This window comes from Cetorhinus maximus, chromosome 10 (genome assembly GCF_964194155.1).
Source record: "Cetorhinus maximus chromosome 10, sCetMax3.hap1.1, whole genome shotgun sequence".
Classification (NCBI taxonomy): Eukaryota; Metazoa; Chordata; class Chondrichthyes; order Lamniformes; family Cetorhinidae; genus Cetorhinus; species Cetorhinus maximus.
Window position 1 is genome coordinate 19,546,931 of NC_135888.1, and position 22,854 is coordinate 19,569,784.

The 22,854-nt window shown below is 40.4% G+C and overlaps 1 protein-coding gene across 1 annotated transcript in view; it reads right to left on the bottom strand.

The window, feature by feature from the left end:
• The window catches only part of LOC144685505 (nucleus accumbens-associated protein 2-like), a 110,406-nt gene that overhangs the window by 32,186 nt on the left and 55,366 nt on the right, over positions 1-22,854 (bottom strand). Inside the window, exon 2 of the mRNA XM_078550093.1 lies at positions 10,497-11,408. Within this exon, the coding sequence (XP_078406219.1) occupies positions 10,497-11,352 (856 nt within the window). The 5' untranslated portion in view covers positions 11,353-11,408. The remainder of the gene's footprint in view (positions 1-10,496; positions 11,409-22,854) is intronic.

The following is a 22,854-nucleotide window of genomic DNA, read 5'->3' on the forward strand; positions in this document are numbered from 1 at the left end:
ACACCACAGTGACTCCAGCCACCGCTCGAGCACCAAAACCCGGACCTCAAGGTTCTGCAGCTGGTGACACTTCCTGCACACGTGGTCGTCAAGGACACTAGTAGCGTCCACAACATCCCACATATTAAAGACAAGCATTCCACACAACTGAGCTGTTCTGCCATGGCTTCAATTTACTTCCCTTGAGTTGAGTTAACTTTATTTTACTTTGGTTTACATAGACAGCTTTATCTTACCTGGACTCGGCTTAAACTTTATTTCCCTATTGCTTGTATTTCTTACTTAAATGTAAGTAGCCCCTTCTTTTAAAAAGGATGTGTGTTTTTCTAATTCTCAGCCAATTGATATTCTCTAACGGCAGCTTCTCACCAACCAATGAACTTATGTTTCTTCAGTGATGTTAAGTGCTAGGTGCTGCTGACTGCCTAGCTTAGGGTCCTCCTCTCGCACTCTCCTCCTGTTGATGGCCCCTTCCATCACTTTACTGATGATTGAGAGTGGACTAATGGGGCAGTAATTGGCCAGGTTGGATTTGTCCTGCTTTGTGTACACAGGACATACCTGGGCAATTTTCCACATTGCTGGGTAGATGCCAGTGTTGTAGCTGTACTCAAACACCTTGGCTAGGGGCACAGCAAGTTCTGGTGCACAAGTCTTCAACAAGAGAGAATATAACCATCTCAATCCCCCACTATCAACATCCTAGGGGTTACCATTGACCAGAAACTGAACTGGACCAGCCATATAAATAAAATGGCTACATGAACAAGTCAGAGGCTGGGAATCCTGCAGTGAGTAACTCACCTGCTGACTCCCCAAAGCCTGCCTACCATCTACAAGGCACAAGTCAGGAGTGTAATGGAATACTCCCCACTTGCCTGGATCAGTGCAGCTCCAACAACACAAGAAGCTTGACACCATCCAGGACAAAGCAACCTGCTTGATCAGCACCCCATCCACAAACATTCACTCCCTCCGCCACCAAAGCACAGTGGCAGCAGTGTGTCCCATCTACAAGATGCACTGCAGGAACTCACTAAGGTACCCTAGACAGCACCTTCTAGACCCACAACCGCTACCATTTAGAAGCACAAGGGCAGCAGATGCATGGGGACACCACCATCTGCAAGTTCACCTCCAGCCACATACCATCTCGACTCCGAAATATATCACCGTCCCTGCGCTATCACTGGGTCAAAATCCTACAACTCCCTTCCTAACAGCACTGTGGGTTTATGTACACCACATGGGGTGCAGTGGTTCAAGAAGGCAGCTTCACCAGGTTGACACCTCATTGTTTGGTATGCCTGGTGCTGCTCCTGGCATGCCCTCCTACACTCTTCATTGAACTAGGGTTGATTCCCTGGCTTCATAGTAATGGTAGAGTGAGGGATATGCCAGGTCTTGAGGTTACAAATTGTGACCAAGAACAATTCTGCTTCTGTTGATGGCCCACAGCGCCTCACGGTTGCCCAGTTTTGAACGCTAGATCTGTTCGAAATCTATCCCATTTAGCACGGTGGTAGTGCCACACATCACTATGGAGGGTATCCTCAATGGACCCACAAGGACTGTGGGGTGGTCACTCCTACCAATATTGTCGTCATGGACAGATGCATCTGCAACAGGTAGGGTGGTAAGGATGAGGTCAAGTATGTTTTCCCTCTTATTGGTTTCCTCACCACCTGCCGCAGGTCTAGTCTAGCAGCTATGCCCTTTAGGACTCGGCCAGCTCCATCAGTAGTGGTGCTTTTGAGCCACTCAATAATGGACCTTGAGGTCCCTACTCATAGTGCATTCGGCAACCTTGCCACCCTCAGTGCTTCCTCCAAGTGCTGCTGCTTGACTAGTCTGTTAGACAGCTCTCCCAATTTTGGCACTAGCCCCCAGATGTTAGTAAGGAGGACTTTGCAGGGTCAACAGGGCCAAGTTTGCCATCGTCTTTTCCGATGCCAAGGTTGATGCCAAGTGGTCCGTGTGGTTCCATTCCTTTTAGACTTTGAGCGGTTTGATAGAACTGAGTGGCTTGCTAGGCCATTTCAGGCGGCATTTAAGAGTCAACCACATTGCTTTGGATCTGGAGTCAAATGTAGGCCAGCCCAGGTAGGGATGGCAGATTTCCTTCCCTAAAGGACATCAGTGAACCAGATGGGTTTTTACGACAATTGACAATGGTTTCATGATCATCATTTGACATTTAATTCTGCCATGGTGGGATCTGAACCCAGGTCCCCAGAGTTTTACCCTGGGTATCTGGATTACTAGTCCAGTGACAATGCCACTAGGCTTCCCAGTGGCATATTGATTGAATATTTCCATTTCACAAATTAAAACATTTCCTTATATTTGAGAGATGACAGTAGTAACATTATTTTTGTAATGTAAAACTAATTTTTTCCACACTTCATTTTGCAAAAATATAACGGTTTGTAGTGGTTCACTGCGTTCCCATCATTTTCTGCGAAAGGTTTTCAAGAGGAACAGTACCTATAATTTTAAAGGAATGGTCAGACTGTGTTCAAACAATATAGAATTAAATGGCACCTTACTTAAAAAAAAGGAACCATGCCTGCAAGAACAAGAAATTCTGAAGTGATTTTGTAGAGGTGTTTAAAGTAATGAAGGGACAGAGTAAAGTGGATAGAAGAAGATGGATTCCAATGGTTGAGAGAACTAGGACAAGAGGGCCAAGATTAGATGAAAAAGCTTTAGAGCAGAGAAGATTGTGAGGTTGTGGAATACATGAACACAGTTATTAATTGAAGCAGAGACCATGTCATCTTTTAAGAATTGGTTAAAATAGGTGATTGAAGCAAAGGGAGATACGGGAGCAGGATAGGAAGGTGAGATTAGAAAAACTGCTTGTTTAAAGGATAAGTACTAACTCATTGGGTTGAATGGCAGGTTCCATGTTTATAATCTCTATGCAATTTCTATTCAACCGAAAGGGCAGATATATTTATACTTTGTTTCATTGGGTTGGACAACTTGTATTAGCCAAAAAAGGAATCCAAACAGAAAAGTTGTGTTATATTTTAAGATGCAGAACATGCATTTAGCCAAGAAGTGCCACAGATGGCTTAGGGGTATTAGAATATTCAATTAACTTTGTTTCAATAATTTATTACAAAATCAGCATTAGAAGTTTGCAAACAGCTTTACACAATTGATATCTGTTTATAGAAATTTAATAACTCTATGAAGTCCAAAGCACATTGGTATTTCTATTGCATTAGTTTTGATAAGCATAGAGAGTAGTTGGCCACAATATTCAAACCTGAACAGACATGGTGTTTTAACTAATTGCCTTGTTTAAACAGGCTTTTCAAAGCTTTTTGCTTGACTTTTAATAGATCATTGTTTTAAAGAATTTGCGACAGCATAACACCACAGAGGAAACTGACAAAACTGTACGTAGTTCATGTTTAGTGTTTGTTAACGGCTATCGGTATAATTTAATAAAATGTTTGAGAATGGATAGGAAATTGACTTAATGGTGCGAAGCCGCAGGTACTTGAAGCACAATGTCAAAATAGGGGCAGGGCCGAATGGAACAGGTTGGGATTGCTGTTGGTATCTATACTATTCCTCATTTACATTATAACCTTGGATTTAGTAGCTTCGTACAAACTGGTCAGATTTGCAGACAATATCTATGAGTGGGGTTGGTGGGACAAGTTGCATAAGAGAAGGCAATGGGAGACCTATAAAATAAGTTAGATATGTTAGCGAACAGAAGTGGTCAATTAAATTTGATACAGATATCTTTAAACAATTGAACACAATGAAAAATGGACTCTCTAAATTATCTTTGAATAGCCAAGGATCAAATTGAGAGAGATCTAGAAATGTTAACAGACCCTGAGTTCAACATGTCCAATCACTGTGAAGCAGCCATTAACAAAGAAAACGGATTACTGCTTCGTCTCTACAATCCAGCAGAGTGCAAGTCAAAGGAAGCCATGCTTATACCTGGATAGTGCTCTACTCAGACCACATCTTGAGTACTATGTCCTGTTCTGGTCACTGAGACACAAAGCCGACCATTGAGCCTTGGAAGTGGTGCACAGTAGAGTCACAGCACTGAGCCCAATTATCAGGGGATGGAGCTTTTGGGGGTGGTTCAAAAAACTTGGGCTTTCAGCCTTTAAAGGGCTGAGGTGGGTGGGGGTGCAGGGGGGGTTTGAAGGTTATAAACAGCAAAAAGGTGAAAGCCACAACACTTTTGCAAATGAACTCATGACAACAGGTTCAAACTACTGAAAGGCAAATTTAAAATTGATATCAGGATATTTTTTCAGTGCTTAACACATAGAATGGACTTCTGCATTTAGCAGTAGAGGCAAAACTCTGGAATCTTCAAGAAAATCTGGATGCTGATATGGTGAGGGAGTAGGAAACTGGAAGCATCATCTAGATAGATAATCTAGGATGGGCCAATCGGCCTTCTGTATGCATCATATCATCAAGAATTTCAAGCAACAAAGTAGTCATTAAAAGGGCACCTAGTGTGGTTAGACCACACCTGGAGTACTGTGAACTTGGGAGACAGTCTAATTAGAGCAAGACCTTTCAGTGGTGAAATTGGGAAACACTTCTACACATAAATCTGGAACTTTTTGGAAAATGAAAATTGATGCTAGATCAATTGTAAATTTTAAATGGGATCAATAGATTTTTGTTATCCCAAGATATTAAGTGATATGGGGCAAAGGCAGGTATATGGAGTTAGGTTTCAAATCAGTCATGATCTCACTGAATGGCGTGAGCAGGCATGAGGGTCTACTCCTGTTCCTATGTTCCCATTAAAGTTTTTTCCTCTGATGCTTCAACTCCTCTGTCACAATATCCCACTAAATCCTTCCACATCAGCTGTCTTTCTGAACTGTAGAACTTACTTTTTTAATGTTTTTCACACTCTAGTTGAGTCTTTTCCTTCTATACCTTTTTTCAATCCATATCCTATATTTTTAATATTCATTGCTGGTGTTAAAGCCAAAGCTGAAAATTATTCGAAGTGTGGTCTGATCAGTGCACTATAAAAGCTCAGTGTGACTTCTGTAGTCTATAATTCTATGATTCTAGCTATACATCCGAGCATTCCTTTGGTCTACAGGATTAACAATAAAAGTAATATATCTATTACCCCCAGATTTGGTTTTAAGTCTCCCTCTGAAAATTTAATTCCGTCAATGTTTTTTTTTACACTGATCACTGTTAAATTCAATTCTGCTCAATTATGTATCACATAGAATTTACCAGCACTGAAACAGGCCAATTGAATCAGAGTCATAAGAGGTCCACAGCACAGAAAAAGGCCCTTCGGCCCATCAAGTCTGCGCCGGTCAAACAAGTACCTAACTATTCTAATCCCATTTTCCAGCACTAGGCCCATAGCCTTGTATGCCATGACATCGCAAGTGCACATCCAAATACTTCTTAAATGTTATGAGGGTTTCTGCCTCTACCACCCTTTCAGGCAGTGAGTTCCAGATTCCTACCACCCTCTGGGTGAAAAAATTCCTCACATCCCCTTTAAACCTCCTGCCCCTTACCTTAAATCTATGGCCCCTGGTTATTGATCCCTCCACCAAGGGGAAAAGTTCCTTCCTGTCTACCTTATCTATGGCCCTCAATTTTAAACACCTCAATCATGTCCCCTCACAATCTCCTCTGCTCCAGGGAAAATAACCCCAGTCTATCCAATCTCTCCTCATAACTAAAACTCTCCAGCCCAGGCAACATCCTGGTAAATCTCCTCTGTACTCTCTAGTGCAATCACATCTTTCCTATAATGCGGATTCCAGAACTGAACGCAAAACTCTGGCTGTGGTCTAACCAGCGTTTTATACAGTTCCAGCATAACCTCCCTGCTCTTAAATTCTATGCCTCAGCTAATAAAGGCAAGTATCCCATATGCCTTCTTAACCACCATATCTATCTGTCCTGCTACCTTAAGAGACCGGTGGACATGCACACCAAGGTCCCTCTGATCTTCGGTACTTCCCAGGTTCCTACCATTCATCGTATATTCCCATGCCTTTTTTGTCCTGCCCCAGTGCATCACCTCACACTTACCCGGATTAAATTCCATTTGCCACTGATCAGTCCATCTGACCAGCCCATCTATATCCTCCTGCCATCTAAGGCTAACCTCCTCACTATTTACCACCCCACCAGTTTTCGTGTCATTCGCGAACTTACTGATCAACCCTCCTACATTCAAGTCTAAATCATTTATATATACCACAAACAGCAAAGGACCCAACATCAGTCCCTGTGGAACCCTACTGGACACAGGCATCCAGTCACAAAAACACCCTTGACCATCACCCTCTGCTTCCTGCCACTTGGGCAATTCTGGATCCAATTTGCCAAATTGCCGTGGATCTCATGGGCTCTTATCTTCCACATCAATCTTCCATGCTAGACCTCATCAAAAGCCTTGCTGAAGTCCAAGTAGACTACATCAAATGCATTGCCCTCATCTACACACCTGGTCACCTCTTCGAAAAATTCAATCAAATTGGTCAGACATGACCTCCCTTTAACAAAACCATGCTGACTGTTCTTGAATAATCCCTGCCTTTCCAAGTGTAGATTAATTCCCTCAGAATTGCTTAAAATAGTTTCCCCACCACTGAGGTTAAGCTGACTGGCCTGTAGTTCCCTGGTTTATCCCTTCCTCCCTCCTTGAATAACAGTACCACATTGGTTGTCCTCCAGTCCTCTGGCACCTCTCCTGCAGCCAGAGAGGTGTTGAAAATTATTGCTAGCGCCCCTGCTATTTCCTCCCTTGCCTCACTCAATAGCCTGGCATACATTTCATCCGGGTCTGGAGATTTATCTACTTTTAAACCTGCCAGACCACTTAGAACCTCCTCCCTTTCTATGCTAATTTCTTTAATTATATCACAGTCCTTCTGCCTGATTTCCATACCCACATCGTCGCTCTCACTGGTGAACACCGACACAAAGTATTCATTTAGAACCCTACCTACGTCTTCCTGCTCCGCACATAAATTATCACTATGGTTCTTAATGGGCCCTATTCTTTCCCTAGTTATCCTCTTACTCTTAATGTACTTGTAAAATAACTTTGGATTTTCCTTTATTTTACCTGCCAATCTATTTTCATGCCCCCTTTTTGCTCTCCTAATTTCCTTTTTAAGTTCCCCCCTACACATTCTATACTCCTTTAAGGCTTCTGCTGTTTTGAGCCCTCAGTGTCTGCCATAAGCCTCTCTTTTTCTCTTTATCCAATCCTGTATATCCCTCAACATCCAAGGTTCCCTGGATTTGTTGGTTCCACCCTTTGTCTTTACTGGAATATGTTGGCCCTGTACTCTCCCTGTTCCCTTCTTGAATGAGTCCCACTGCTCTGACACAGATTTACCTAAAAAGTAGCTACTCCCAGTCCAGTCTGGCCAAAACATATCTGACCTTATTAAAATCGGCCTTCCCCCAATTTGGGACTCTGATTTCTGGCCCTTCCTTGTCCTTTTCCATAACAACCTTAAATCCAATGGAGTTATGATTACTATCTGCAAAACGTTCCCCCACTGATACCTCTACCACTTGCCCAGCTTCATTCCCTAAAATTAAGTCCAGGACCGCCCCCTCTCTTGTAGGGCCTTCTACGTACTGGCTTAAAAAGCTCTCCTGGATGCATTTTAAGAATTCCGCTCCCTCTAAACCTATCACACTATGACTAACCCAGTTAATGTTGGGGAAGTTGAAATCCCCCACTAATACTACCCTATTATTTTTACACTTCTCCGAAATTTGCCTACATATCTTCTCCTCTATTTCTCTGACTGTTTGGGGGCCTATAGTACACCCCCAACAATGTAATTGCTCCTTTTTTGATTTCAAGTTCTACCCATATGGCTTCATTAGAGGAGCCTTCTAAGATGTCACCCCTCCTTACTGCTGTAATTGATTCTTTGATCAATATTGCGATACCCGCTTCTCTTTTACCTCCTTCCCTGTCTTGCCTGAAGACCCTATATCCTGGAATATTGAGCTGCCAATCCTGCCCCTCTTTCAACCATGTCTCTGGGGCAGCAATGACATCATACTTCCATGTGTTAATTTGTGCCCTCAACTCATCTGCCTTATTCGTCAGACTCCTTGCATTAAAATAAATACCATCCAACCTTGCCAAACTCCCTTGTGCCTTAACTGGCCTATAATTTCTATGCATTACAGACTCACTTGCTCGCTCTTCTAATTTTGGCTGTGCATCTCCCCCTGCTGAACCTCTTCTCAGGATTCCATCCCCCTGCCAAGTTAGTTTAACTTTCCCCAATTGGTTTACGCAGTGTTGAAGCTTCACATAAGCCTCCTCCCATCCTACTTTGTCGAACCCTATCGACGTATCCTTTTCAGGTTATTTTTGTAAATATTTAGCTGTATTCCCCATCTCTTTTGCCCTCAATTTGTTACCAAATTTAATCAAGTTATTTTTAGTAACTCATGTAGATTAGGAACACTACAGTTACACTACACTCCCTCCCCAGTTTTATTACATACAAGTTCATTTTTATTAAAAAAGCAAAATACTGATGCTGAAAATCTGAAATAACAAACAGAAAATGCTGCAAATACTCAGCAGGTCTGGCAGCATCTGTTATCAAGAAAACAAGAAATTGTAATATTTTTCTTCTGTTAATAACCCTGTCATATGTCTTCTGTATTGGAAGTCAGGCTGTTGGGGGATGTAAATATGATAATTGGAGTAAGAGCCAGAGTGACTGCAAGAGTTTAGAGCCAACAGTAAGAAGTGGTTTTGATATGTTAATGAACCAAGAGGTTCTGATGAAGAGTCATATGGACTCGAAACGTTAACTCTGTCTTCCTCTCCACAGATGCTGTCAGACCTGCTGAGTTTTTCCAGTAATTTTTGTTTTTGTTTCAGATTTCCAGCATCCACAGTATTTTGCTTTTAACTTCAGAGTTTTACATAAAACAACAACAGTAGTTTTGAATCAAGTTGTTTTAGTTCAAAGGGGGATTATATGCAGGCTATAAAAGATAGGGTAAGTTTATATTTTTTTAAAAGCTTAAGGGCTAAAGTAGAGTCTAATCAAGTCTGGGAAGAAAGCATTTCTAAAGAGACTGGTTGGGACAATAGAGAGATCAAAGGAAAGGAACGCATTCAAGGAAATACTGAAGCCTATGTTGGGGGGTAGCTGCTTAGATCTCCCAGAAGACAGCAGGATAGCTGGTCAGAACTCCCAGAAGACAGTGTGAACAAGGTCAGACCTGAAGACCCAGTTGCTGTCAGCCTCAGAGGACACCCCAAGGGAAAAGGCACTGTGTGGTAAAAATTACTGGAATTCTATAGATTTTGAAATCTTTAAGAATAGTTGCTGAACAGAAAAAGGGACAGTTAGCTCTGAGGGTAGTTAAATTAAGATCTTTTGGAACTGTTTTAAAGTACTGTTTACTGTGTGAAGTCATTCTTACGTTTAAGTGTAATTGTATTTTTTTTTGCTTTATTCTTTAACAAACATTTACTATAAAATCACCACAAGTAGTCGGAGACATCATTTTCTGACTTCAGAACCTCTCCTCATACTAGGCAAATTGCAAAAACCATTTTGGCAACTGGTTCAAGTCTCACTTTGGGAATTGGGCAGCTCAGCATTTGCCGTCAACTGTGCCAAAACACTGTGGCGAGGGAAACGGAGTTAACATTTCAAGCTGTTGATCTTTGCCAGTTCTGATGAAAGGTCATCAACCTGAAACTTTTTAACAGTTTCTTTTGGTACATATTCTATCTCATCTGCTATTTCCTGCATTTTCTGTTTGTTTTTATTTCTTTTTTATTAAATTAGCTTCTTGCTCAGTTGCATGTTCTACCCTAGACTTGTAAGGCTTTCAGTTTAATTAGGTCTTTCATGTCTTGGTTTCTGGAAATCCAAATCAACTACATTACAGTGAGTACTGCTATTTGTCTGTAATGATCTGAAGGAAATCGAGGTGGTTTGTCAACCAAAATCCTCCCTTTCTAAATCCATGTTCAGTGCTTATTAAGTTATTGCTACTGCGCAGGCCCTCAGAATGGATTCAATTACTTAATCCTCATTGATTTTAAATTAATGGAGCTTTAGTTGTTTGGAACAGATATGAAATCCTTTTTAGAACATAGTTTTTCTGCTTCCAGTCATGAAAACTGCTCTATGCTAAATCTGGGAGCTTTCAAAATTGGATTAACACTGTTTGAATTGAAGATCATATTCTTCACACAACCATTTTTTAAACGGACTTTTATTGGAGCAGTGGTGTAAAAATTATGGCCTGGGACTTCTCACCTTTATCCCTCAGACTGCAGCTCTATATGTGTTGCTAGGACTCTATCCTCAACCCAATTCTAGGAAGAGGCTGAAGTCAAATTCAGGGAAGGAGGGCTGGAGATAATGCGAGTGAACAAATGACCAAGGGAAAAATGTATAGTTAGTACTGGATCAACACAAGTCAGCATCTCTTACCAGGGTATCCCGTTGATGCCTTGATATACATCTGTCCATATTGATCTTCTGCCATTGTCTCATATGCTTCATCGTCATCATCCTCTTCCTCGTTATGGTATGAAGTTGGACTGTCTGTGGTTTGATTACTGCTTCCGCCTGGGCTTGTGCGCTCTGTTTGAACATAGGTTACCGGGTGAACAAAAGGTGTGGCGCCCCAAGATCCAGAATAAGAAACTCTGGGTAACTTCAAAGGTGTTGCATAGTTTAGGTGGCTGGCACTCTCACGCTGGCTAGCCTCCAGTGGACGCTTTGTTGCAAGGGCATGAATGCCAGGCATCGTCAGATCTTGCTCACAGTGTTCACTCTTCACCCGAGAAAGCAATGGAATAGGTAATGCTGGAGACACAACTGTCGGGGTGGCAGTTAGCTGTAGGGGGCAAGGACTCTGTGGCGCGGAGCCAGTGTCTTCGATGGAGGTCGTCTGAGAGTCACAGTGTGGGGAGCTCACTTTGAACATCAGTTCAGTCCCTTTCTCGACAATGCGCTGTATTTGCAAGAAGCCTGCTGTGTACATCACCACCAGCTGCTCGCTGGCTGCCATGGTGAGCTTGCCGGTGTAACAAAAGGAGAGGATCTGCTGAAAGCAGGCAGGCGGTACCGTGGCGGGCAACTCAAATGCACTTTTGCTGTTGCCACTGAACAGGTCCCGGAAATAGAGGCTGTTGGCAGCCAGCACGGCACGGTGTGCCTTGAAGGCTTGACCTTTGACCACAATAGAGACATCACAAAATAACCCCATTAGCCGCTGTTCGTTCAGGCATCCCAGGACATTGTTCCCAAAATTCGGAATCTCGAGATGAAGGATCTGAGCCATGGCTAAGATGAAGTGCAGGTCCTTGCAAGAGTCACAGCGACAACATCGAAACACAGCTGCAAACAACAAAATATAAAGGGTGGTGGGGGGGTGTGAGAGAAAGAAAAAAAATCAACAGGTCAGAGCTGGCTCTATTCCACAACCTAATGAAAAGCAACGAGAACCATAAACAAAACTCAAAATCGTGCACATTTGTTTCCAAACTAAAGCCATTAAGAATGTGTCAGCACAAATTACCTGTTTTTTAAAAAAATGCAGGATCAAATCCCTGCTTTAGCCAGCTCAGACTGTACAAGTCAAGTCCCTGTACTGCTGTGCACTGAATGTAAATGAACAGGAGGGACAGCGATTAACATTCAGGCTACACACTTGAATGAATGGAGCTTTTGACTGACGGCCCTAAATGCCCACCAGCTTAGAAACGAGACTTCCAAACACAGTACTGTTATCTTGTTGCTAAAGTGAAGTTTTGCTTTGGTACAAGCTGTAGTTTGATGACTCACTGCAAAGATGGCAGTGTATGCTTTGTCTCACCGTTGAGCAATGCCTGGGAAACGGAGATCGTTTTGAATTATGTATGTACCCAAGAGCTCCCACTGCAGTTTAGTCAATAGAGCCATTCACAATGCTAAAACATTTCAATCATTCCAAGTATTCAGCCCTGTTAAAACTACAGGTTGTTACATTAAACGTTAAAACTAAGTTACAATAGCCGATGTACCCACCTATCAACGAAGATTAATGCCACAGCCTTTTCTGTATTAATGCAAATACAGTATGTGGTCTGACTAAATATTCCAACACACGCTAGTCTACAGCAGTCATGTGTCATGTTAGACAGCAAGCTCAGTGCAGGAAATGTGCCAATAATTTGAACTATTCAGTGACTATGCAGTACTGCAACGTTAATGAAATTGTTTAGACTGAGTTTAAAGCTGAAAAGGCACCACTGGAATTTCGAGGTAAAAATATTTTTAATTTTACTTTTAAGCATATGATCAATAAAATCTTTCAGGACGGGTGGTGGTCATTCGACTAAATACTTGTACTGTTGAGAGGGCTGTTCAATTATTCCTACTTCCTATTCTTTTCCCAGAACCCTGCAAATTTTTCCTTTTAAGTGTACATCCAAACTACTATTGAACCTGCTTCCACCATCATTTCAGGCAGTGCATTGCAGATCATAGGTCGCGGAATTTAGAAATAAAATCTCATCTCCCATGTGGTTCATTTACCAATCATCTTAAATCTTTGTTGTCTGGTTACATTGGAAACAGTTTCTCCTTATCTACTCCATCAAACCCCTCAATTTTAAGCACCTATATTGATGAACGGTCACTGGTCTAAAACATTAACCCTGTTTCCCTCTCCAGAGATGTTGCCTTACCTGCTGAGCATTTCCAGCACTTGCAAAATTTTGCTTTTGGAACTGGGTAAATCATCTTGTAGATGGGAAGGAGAGAAATTAATACACAAGCATCGCATGGTGTCAGTTCACAAGACATAAGTTATCCCACTGAAGGAAGCTCTAAAGGGTGCTTGCAAGTCAGTACATTATCAGGGTCAAATCTCGCATTAACAGAGTAGGTTTAATTTGCAAAACGTGCGAAAAATGTGTAGGTATTTACTGGACACCCAATTTCCTTATAAATCATCAACAACATATCACAAGAGATCATGTAAGTTTTCAGAGTATGTAGCTTTAAATGATCAAACACATTAAACAATTTACAACAGTATATTGTTCCTGTTTCATGTTGTGTACAGCCTCAATGTAAGATAAGTGAGGAGATGAGATTGGAGAGATGAAGTGACCAAATCCTAATGTCCAAAATTTTTTTTTAAAGCATAAAAAAATTACATGGACAATGTTTCTAATTGACATGAAAAACTCTGCTCTTGGGCCTATGGAAACCATGTCTTTTTAGGTTTTTGGATAGGCATTGGCTTTAATACAGAAATTGATGAGTATTTGCCATGCCAAATAGTTTGAGGTTTCCTTTTATTAGAATATAGAAAATAGTCTTCAGCATCACAACAAAGTCATGAATGTTAGAACATTTGTCATACTGATGTAGGGCATCAGTATAATGGCACTGATGCTGGACTTGGAACTCAGATGCAGGGAGTTCAAATCCCACTTCAGCAAGCTGTGAACTTGGAATTCAATAAATTTGGCCATGTATGGACTAGCACCTGGAAAACAGCCATTCTCATGCTTTGATTGTTCTCTGATGTCCAACAGGGAAGGGAAACTGCCACTTCTATCTTTGCCTGATCTACACAGCTCCAGTGCCACATTAGGTGGTTGACTCAATGCCCTCAGTGGCTGAGCAAGCAATCAAATTGTAAACAATCATAACAGAATGGAATTAAAGGCCACAATGGTTGAAGTGGATTCAAAAAGCAGCTTTTCCAGCAGTGCTGAATTTTGCAACAAATTAAATAAAACACAAGCCAAAGCAGAGATTGCAGAGCTTTAGTGAGCTCATAGACAATTAAAGTAAAACTGATCACTGCTTCTTAAAATGGGTGCAACTTCCTGGAGCAAAATGCCTCAGGACAGAATAGTCTCCTCAAGGGATCTGATGAAATAATGTACAATTTCTTTTGTTGGTTCACAATAGAGTTTACATTGCTGATCTGCATTATTTGGTGTTCCATTCTTGCTTCGAGTCAAAGGTTTATCGGGTTCAAGGTCCATTCTAGGACTTGAGCACAAAATTCAAGGCTGACTCTCAGTGCAGTACCAAGGGAGTGCTGCACAGAGTGCAGTCTTTCAGAAGAGAAGTTAAACCAAGCTCCACCTGCCTGCTCAGGTGGATGTAAAAATGCCCATGGCAGTATGTTGAAGAGGAGCATGAGCATTATCCAAGGTGTCCAGGCCAATACTTATCCCTCAATCAACAACACAAAGAGAGATTATTTGGCCATTTTCACATTGTGCACAGCAAACTCCCACAAATGTCAAACTGGCTGCTGCATTTTCCACATTGCAAGTCATTACATTTCAAAAGTACTTCATTGGGTGTGAAGCACTTTGGGATGTCTGTGGGTTGTGAAAGATGTTATATAAATGCAAGTCTCTCTTTTTTACTAGCCTGTCCAGCTAAAACAAATACCATACAGGTCAAGTCTTACCAAAGGGTTTTACAATTATGGTTCTGCAACAGTCCACAAAAAAAAGGATGAAGATCCTAATTAAATTTACCTTCATATTAATTTTAGTTTTTTTTACACCCAAATACCCAGTTTTAACTGGGAACAAGTTAAGGCCACCTGATCTTAGGGCAGTGAAACAGATCTGTATTATATTATAGTTAATTTTTAATTGGATGGAAACCAGTGATACTTCTCAACATGAATAATCAAGAGATGAACATAACGAGGCCACATGACAAAGCTTCAGATTCAAATTTAGTCTCAATAAAATCAATCTGTGAAGCATTTGCAGTTAGTTATTTTGATCTCACTTCTTAATGATTTCTGCCTTTGCCACACAAGAATCAAGCACTAAAAGAAAATGAATGTCTTCACACAATTTTAATAAGCTCTGCAAAGAAAAAATATATTGCCTGCATTCAGTATGATTGAATGGAAAATTCTTCATCCTGAATACTTCTAGCAAGAGAATTACTGTGCTGTTGGATCATACTCAAACTTGACAGCAGCCAAAGCCGTCTCTGTTTCACTTCAATATCAATGAATTCTGAATGTCATGCCACACACGTTCACCTGCTCTTGTCACACTGTTCCCACCCCACCTTGTTTCTCAACACCCCTTGCTCATGTAATATCTGGTATTCACACCACCAGTGTGGTATGAAATTCTGCAAAGAAAATCCCAGCATTGCTTGCTCATCAATAATAATAAAATATCAATGCTTTCTTAACCTAAAACAGTACATCTTGCATGACTCATGAGACTGGTTTCCTAAAGTTAGTTCTAAAATGAGTCAATACCATAAAAAGTCAATTAGTGACTAGCTTCAGTGAATCAGATTCTGTCACTTTCATTGCTTCATTACCATTTATGGTGGCACAGCTTGGTATTTTATTAGCAAATCAGTTCCTGAGTCAGCATTACTCGACATGAGAACATCAGGACAGAGTGCCCATTTATTTTGCATCGAATGTTGTGAAAACAGAGTTTAGCTGGGACATGTGCCATGTACTCATTTCCCCCTTTGTGCTCCTAACAGATTACTGTTTCTGCCAGTTTGCAGATTTACGACTGAAGACATGTTAAAAATACCATTTCCCCTTCGGGCCCGTTTCTCTTCTCAAACTATGCAATGGTCAGCAATGCTGGGGAAAAGACTCTCATGAGCTGGCTGAGCCAATTCTAATCTACAGTACAAGTATCGCCGAGCAGAACACAAAGCAGCCCAAATAAACACTTCAGCATGCTGAATTTTTAAAAAATTACAAGTATTTCAGCTGTGCTAATTATATCATACTGAAGCAGAAATTTATAACAAGGTGTTACTGGTTAGTGACTTATGATTAGTAGGCTTAAATGATACAAGTCACCATTTTACAAAAACTGTCATGCACTACAGTTAATGCCATCCCAATGTTTGCTTCACACAGATTTAACATGCCAGGCCTCCATGAAGTAGCTCTAAATGAAAAGAACTGGCAAGAGTTGAAGAATTCACGCCATGTTTGAACTCTATCGGCACTTATTAATCAAAGAATGGATTCGGACAGAGGTTTATTTTACTCAAATAAAAACAGAAAATGCTGGAAAAACTCAGCAGGTCTGGCAACATCTGTGGAGAGAGAAACGGAGTTAAGGTTTCAGGTTTCTGGCCTTTTACCTATGCTTTGGTCTTCCGATTGTTCAGCTGGAAGGAAGTTAGGGTCATCCACAGCTCAAGTAAAACAATTCTGAAGAGTCATACAGACTTGAAACCTTAACTCTGTTCCTCTCTCTACAGATGCTGCCAGATCTGTTGAGTATTTCCAGCATTTTCTATTTTTATTTCAGATTTTCAGTATTCGTAATATTTTGATTTTAAAAACAGGCAAGTCTAGGCAATAGGACTAGCCAGATCACTATTTTTTCTCTACTCCTTTAGTAGGCTGTAGTTATAGCACTATATGAGGTTCTGGGAAATCTAGTGATGGGTTAAAAAGAAAATCAATAGGAAAGTTGCAGCATAGATTCACTAAGAGGCTACCAAGGATGAGGAGTCAGTCATGAACTATTGTGAAGAAAGCAAATTGGCAAGTTGGGGATCTCTTTTTCAAGTTGAAAAAGCGAATGGGTGGGCAGAGAGCGGTTTTCAAAATTTATGAAGGATTATGATGAGCCAACTAGTGTTGGATTGTTTCCTTTAGTGGACAAGATGGCAGCCAGAAGGCACCAATCTAATATAATTTAAAAGAATTAAAAGGGGAAGTGTTATGTTTTAGATTTCTTTGCCACAGAGATTTTGGAAGCATAGGTAAGCATCAAAATCTCAATATTTAAAAGTGTGTTTTCACACAAGCTTAGAAAAAAGAACAACACAAAAGATTAAAAATATTAATAGAAGTAATTTTCCATTTGTCAGCTTGCCTTGGTAATTGAAAAACACCTTACAACATTCTGCCAGGAAGTCTCTCGTCCAACCTATGAACAGAAGGAATTTTAAAAAAATAACAGAAGCAGATACATGGGCAATCAGCCAGATCCAGTAAACGATGCAAAGTGAATTCGGCTTTTAACAGAAATAAAGCATGTTCATTTTTTTGGAGAATATTACACAAGAACAAGGAGTACTCATTAAGTCAAGCAAGTCAAATCATCTTGCTCTGTACATTCACCAATGAAATATCACAACTTAACTATTTATACCTGGCCTCGCCTCAGCAGGTATTCTCTTAAGTTTGCTTTTGAAAAGTTTAGAGGCACCAATTATTGGCATATGTGAGAGGCTCAAATTTCTGGTTCCAATCACAGCAAAGTACTATTATTACATCCAAGTGTCATGCTATAGTTAGATATCAGGCAGTACAGATGTTCAGACTGTTTTATGGAAGTGAATGGCACTGCTGGGCCCAACAGAATGTCTACAGCAAGCACGTAAGTTGTAGATGGGGAAAAGAACAGAAATTCTTAGAGGATGGCTGAAATGCAGAACCTTCCACCACAGAACATTGCTGAAGCACAGTTCAGAAATCCCTTCAAAACAGAATTAGTTGTTCAGGTTCCTCCAAATAAATATTGGGAAGACTGAAGCCATTATTTTTGGTTCCCACTCCAAACTCTTTGCGAGCCACTGGCTTCATCCTTCTCCTTGGCAACAGTCTGTGATTTAGCCAGTCTGTTAGGAACCCTGGTGTCACAATTGACCCCGGGATGAGCTTCTAACCTCATATTCATACCATCATTAAGACTGCCTATTTCCATCTTTAGAACATCGCCCGACTTCACCCGATCTCAACTCATTTGCTGCTGAAACCCTCATTCATGCCTTCGCTGTCTCTAGACTTGACTATTCTATGTACTCTGGCTGGTCTGCCACATTCTACTCTCACAAATTTGAGGCCATCCAAAACTCTGCTGCCTCTGTCTCAACTCACAGCAAGCCTGCTCTCTTATCACCCCTGTGTTCGCAGGCCTACACTGGCTCTGGTTCAAGCAACATCTTATTTTTTAAAATTTCAGTCTTGTTTTCAAATCCCTCCCTATCTCTGTAACCTCCTTCAGCCCCACAAACTCACGTATCTGCGCTCTGGTTCTGGCTTCTTGAGCATCCTCGATTTTAATTGCTCTGAAATTCCCTTCCTACATCTGTCTCTCTCTGTGACTCCTTAAAACTCTTTGACCAATCTTTTGGTTACCTGGCCTAACAAATACCACCTTATGTCATATTTGTTTTATAATGCTCCTGTGAAGCACCTTGGGGTATTTTATGATGTTAAAAGCAGCTATATAATTTGCTATTGTTGAAAAAGAGGAATTTTAAAAAGAGTCCCAGGATTGACCAGGTGAGCGTGAGTAGACAAGTTAACATGGAGAAAAATGTCAATGTTACTGTGTTGGAACATTCAGGTTCTGGGTTTCCTTGTCATCTGCTCCATATCTGAGAAACACCTTAGAATCTTTCATTGTGCTAAAAGCACTATTTATTCTAGTGGTCCTTGTTACACAATGTTACAGCTTTGGAAGAGGGTTTTTACTGTGAAATTACAAAACCGTAAAGAATCCCATGTAAATATTGAGTCAAAGCCCTACTTGCCAAAGGCTTAAAATACATGCAAGAACTTTTCCAACCACAAATCATCAAAAACGACTGTTGATAATCTCATGATATAACATTAACAACAGGTATGTCTCATGGAAGTGTTCTAAATCCACTGTTCTTTCACTGCTAGGGCCTGGACTGAATCCAGCCGATATGAAATGCTCATCTCTCTGATAATTCCGAATAGGCAGTTTCAACATATTTCCCATTGACAACAACTCAGTTACAAAATGGACAGGAAGAATTGCAAGAATGGGAAATGCAGTGACCCAATGTCACATTTCTCTTCAGAGGCTGGGATGGAGTTATATCCATACAATAGAATTGAGACAGCTCTTTTATGCATCCAGTCATGATAGCTCTGGATATTAAGAGTATTTAAGCAGAGTCAGGGTATAAAAAACACAAATATTTCACTCCAGGGCATAGGATTCACTTCCAAAGTGTCCAAATCTACTTACTTAAATTAAACGTCAAAAAATGTAATACCCAAGAGTTTTCATCATTTTACTGCACAAGTTTAAAATCTAGATGAGAAATGCACACAAGCAGGCAGGTGGAAGAACGCTAACAGAATTATAGAGAAATTTAACCTTTACAACCACAGCACTGAACATGCTTAATGGGATCATTATCAAGGTGGAAACTATTGCTGAATAATTTACTTTTAGTTGTCGCAAGGCTGTAACTGTTTGAAGTACCACAAGAGTACATTTGTAAATATGCCAATGCTTGTTTAAAGTTTGCTGCATTTTTCCCACAAGCATAGTTTTCCTGTAAAAGTGTTCCTTGATCATTTATTTGTGGGAAGCATAAGCCAAAGGAAAACAGCTGCATAATTACAGATTTGGTCAAAATCTGCAGCAACTCTACTTCATAGATTCTGTAAAATGATCTTCAAAAAGGTGATAATTTTCCCAAGTGTGCTGGGCATGGGAAGATTTTTTTCCTTTAAAAAAGTTGCCTCAAAGCCATGAGGAGTTTCAGAGTAAAAACAAATGTCATCGATCCAGTAGCAATAATTCTTAGAAGCATAATAGGAGTTTGATTCTGTTGTTTCTCCAGAAGGCTAGCATGAAATAGCACCGTAGTGTAATTTTTCAGCGAAATACACTAGCTGGTCTCAATTTCCTTTAAAACATATACTTAAATATATTTCATATATTACTAATAATAGATCTCCAGTGAGGCATAAGATCAGCTGTTTTCTAACAATGGGGGTGTTTAATCAATGTTGGGCAGAAGATTGATTTACAGGGACTGCATAAGCTGAATTCCATTTTTATTAAACCATAGGTGTGGGTTTTTAATGGTGCTTTGGGGACTGAATTCCACAAATCAGGCCATCATTCTGTGAAAATGTTTTAAGCCATTACAGGGTAAAAGTTAAAGCTGACAAATATAAAAAGTTGGTATGCAGGATATACCAGTTGAAGGTCAGTAATTTGGTATTGAGTAGTATGAGAGTGGTGAGGTGGGGGTGGGGAGGGAGCTGGGATTGGGGGTTGATTGGGAGCAACAGGGAATAGCAACTAACTTCCCTCAGTGGGCAATCCAGCACTTTGGTAGCATGTGGGAATAATCCTCAGGTTTTGCAGAAGTAGCATGTGTGTCTTGGAGGTTGACACACTAGTGGACCTAGAGATACTTGGCAGCAAACCTGAGGTTTGGCACAATGGCGTGTTGAATGCAAGGTCTGGTGCACTGAGATTCCTGATGCTTGAAGACAGTAAACAGAGGAGCAGGGCACTGGGTGGGGTTGAAACCTAGATCTGGCAGCACTGCACTGGGATTTTCTAAGGAATCGCCATAAATGTTGAATTTTGAAAGCTTTAATTATCACAAGTTTTGTTACAAATTGGTCATTAGAATGCTTACATTGTCCTATAGCTGACAGAGACAGATGCACACAGAACTAAACATAGAATATGCAGATGCTGAAAATCTAAAATAAAAACAGAAAAATGCTGGAAATACTCAGGTCAGGCAGCATCTCTGGAGAGAGAAACAGAGTTATGTTTCAGGTCGATGACCTTTCTTCAAAGTTAATGAGAACTGATGGACTGCGGAGATTCAAGAAGGCAGCTCACCACCACTTTCTCAAGGGCAATTAGGGATGGGCAATAAGTGCTGGCCTAGCCAGTGACGCCCATGAATTTTTAAAAAAAAATCAGTTCTGATGAAAGGCCATCGACCTGAAACGTTAACAGTTTCTCTCTCCACGGATGCTGCCTGACCCGTTGACTATTTCCAGAATTTTCTGTTTTTATTGCGCAGACATAGAAATTGGCTAGAAGTCAATCATAAAACACCAAATTCAGGTTTGGCATAGCTGAGTTTTGAGGGAAAGATGCTCAAAAAATATTCCATCAGTACAGCTGACTGAATAGTGTTAATCTATGCTGTACTAGAAATTTAGCTCAGACTAACAACCCATTTCAGTTTAGAGCACCACAGATGTGGACAAAAATATCAAATGCAGGCTTTACAGAAGACTAAGGCTTTCAAGTAAAAACATAAGAATTAGGGGGAGTAGGCCACTCGGCCCCCTCGAACCTGCTCTGCCATTCAATAAGATCATGGCTGATCTGATTATAACCTCCTGCCTACCCCCGATAACTTTTCACCCCCTTAATTATCAAGGATTTACCTCTGCCTTAAAAATATTCAAAGACTCAACTTTAATGAAGATAGCAAAACACCATAAAATTATGTTCAGTGGTTAAATGTAATCATTGTGAAATACATCATTTTTTTAAATCCTTAAATTTGGACATCAGAAATTTTATTTACTGACAAAAGATAGAGAATGAGTTTTCAGACTAAACATTTTTGAAAGTATCTTCAGTAATCTGCTGGGAAAATATAATCGGTGTCAGGTTGAGTCAGAGTCATCATTATGGCATAGAAAGAAGTCATGCAGCCTATTGAGTCTCTGTAGAGCAATCCTAGCCTGCAAGTTTATTCCCCTCAATTGCCTATCCAACTCTTTTTTAAATCATTCAGTCTCTGCTTCCACTACCCTCATGTGTCATATCCAGGGCATTATCATTCTACCCTGCATCTCTTACACAAAAATCTTAAAGTTGTGTCCCCTAGTCCTTGTACTATTTTTTGTCTACTTTATCTAAACATGTCCTAAACCTGTCCACTTCCATCAAATCTCTCCTCAACATCTTCTGCTCCAAAGAAAACAAACCCAGCTTTTCCAACCTAACTTTGTAGCTAAAGTCCCTCATCCCTGGAACCATTCTGCTGCATTTGTCTTGATGATTTGCATTCTGAATGTAGACACGCTAACTTACAATGGAAGCTGACTTGAAAGTGTGACAAAAGGTGATGAAGAATTATATTTTAGGGAGAGAACGTGCAAATAGAAGCTGGATTTTTCATCAAACACTGATAAACTCTCTGTAGTATTGCACATGAAGAGTGAAAAATAGGCGGTTCTGAGTATAATCTCAAGGCTGAGGTGCTACAGCAGTACCCGAGGAGTTTCCATGAGAAACGTGGACATATGAACTTTCTTATGGAAAAAGTTTGCACAGGGAGTGCACAGACATAAAATTTTGAATGAAATATAGATATATCCATTTCCTGTTCCACTATTCATGAAAGAAATAGTTCATCCTCCATGTCACTTATCAATGATACCATTCATAGTTAAGACCAATAACAGGGGAGCCTTTTTAGTGATCCTGTTTCTGTATACTGATCTTGAGTTTAAATCCAATGAGCATGGAAAAACCATGTCCATTGCCAGGGACAAAAATCAACCTTTATCAAATAAATTGAAGCCTATTAAATCCCCTCAACTGCTTTAAATAGAATTGGACCAAAGTCCTGTCAACTAACAAATCAGCCCAGTCACATGGTTACCAACAGCTGGTGAAAATTGCTAAAAGCTGATAGCAATTTCTAAATGGCCAGTGAAATTGCTACAAAGTTTGATGATCACCATTGCTCACTGGGATTCCTAAAAGACTGACACTAAATGGAAAGGTTGTAAGATTTTTAATGGGATCCAGCTTCATTTTATGTTATTATAGATAATAGTCAGGAGTTATCTATCAGTTGCACTGGTTTTTTTCTGCACAATTTACCAGAAATCTGCCAAACCAGCGCAAACGATAATGGAATTTTAAGCGCAGATTATGTTCAGCACAATTCAAGTGTTCATGACCTTTTGCTCAAGTTTAAAAACAAAACTTACTATAAGACAAACCCATCCACAAAACTGGCCACATCCAGATCAGCTTAGTCA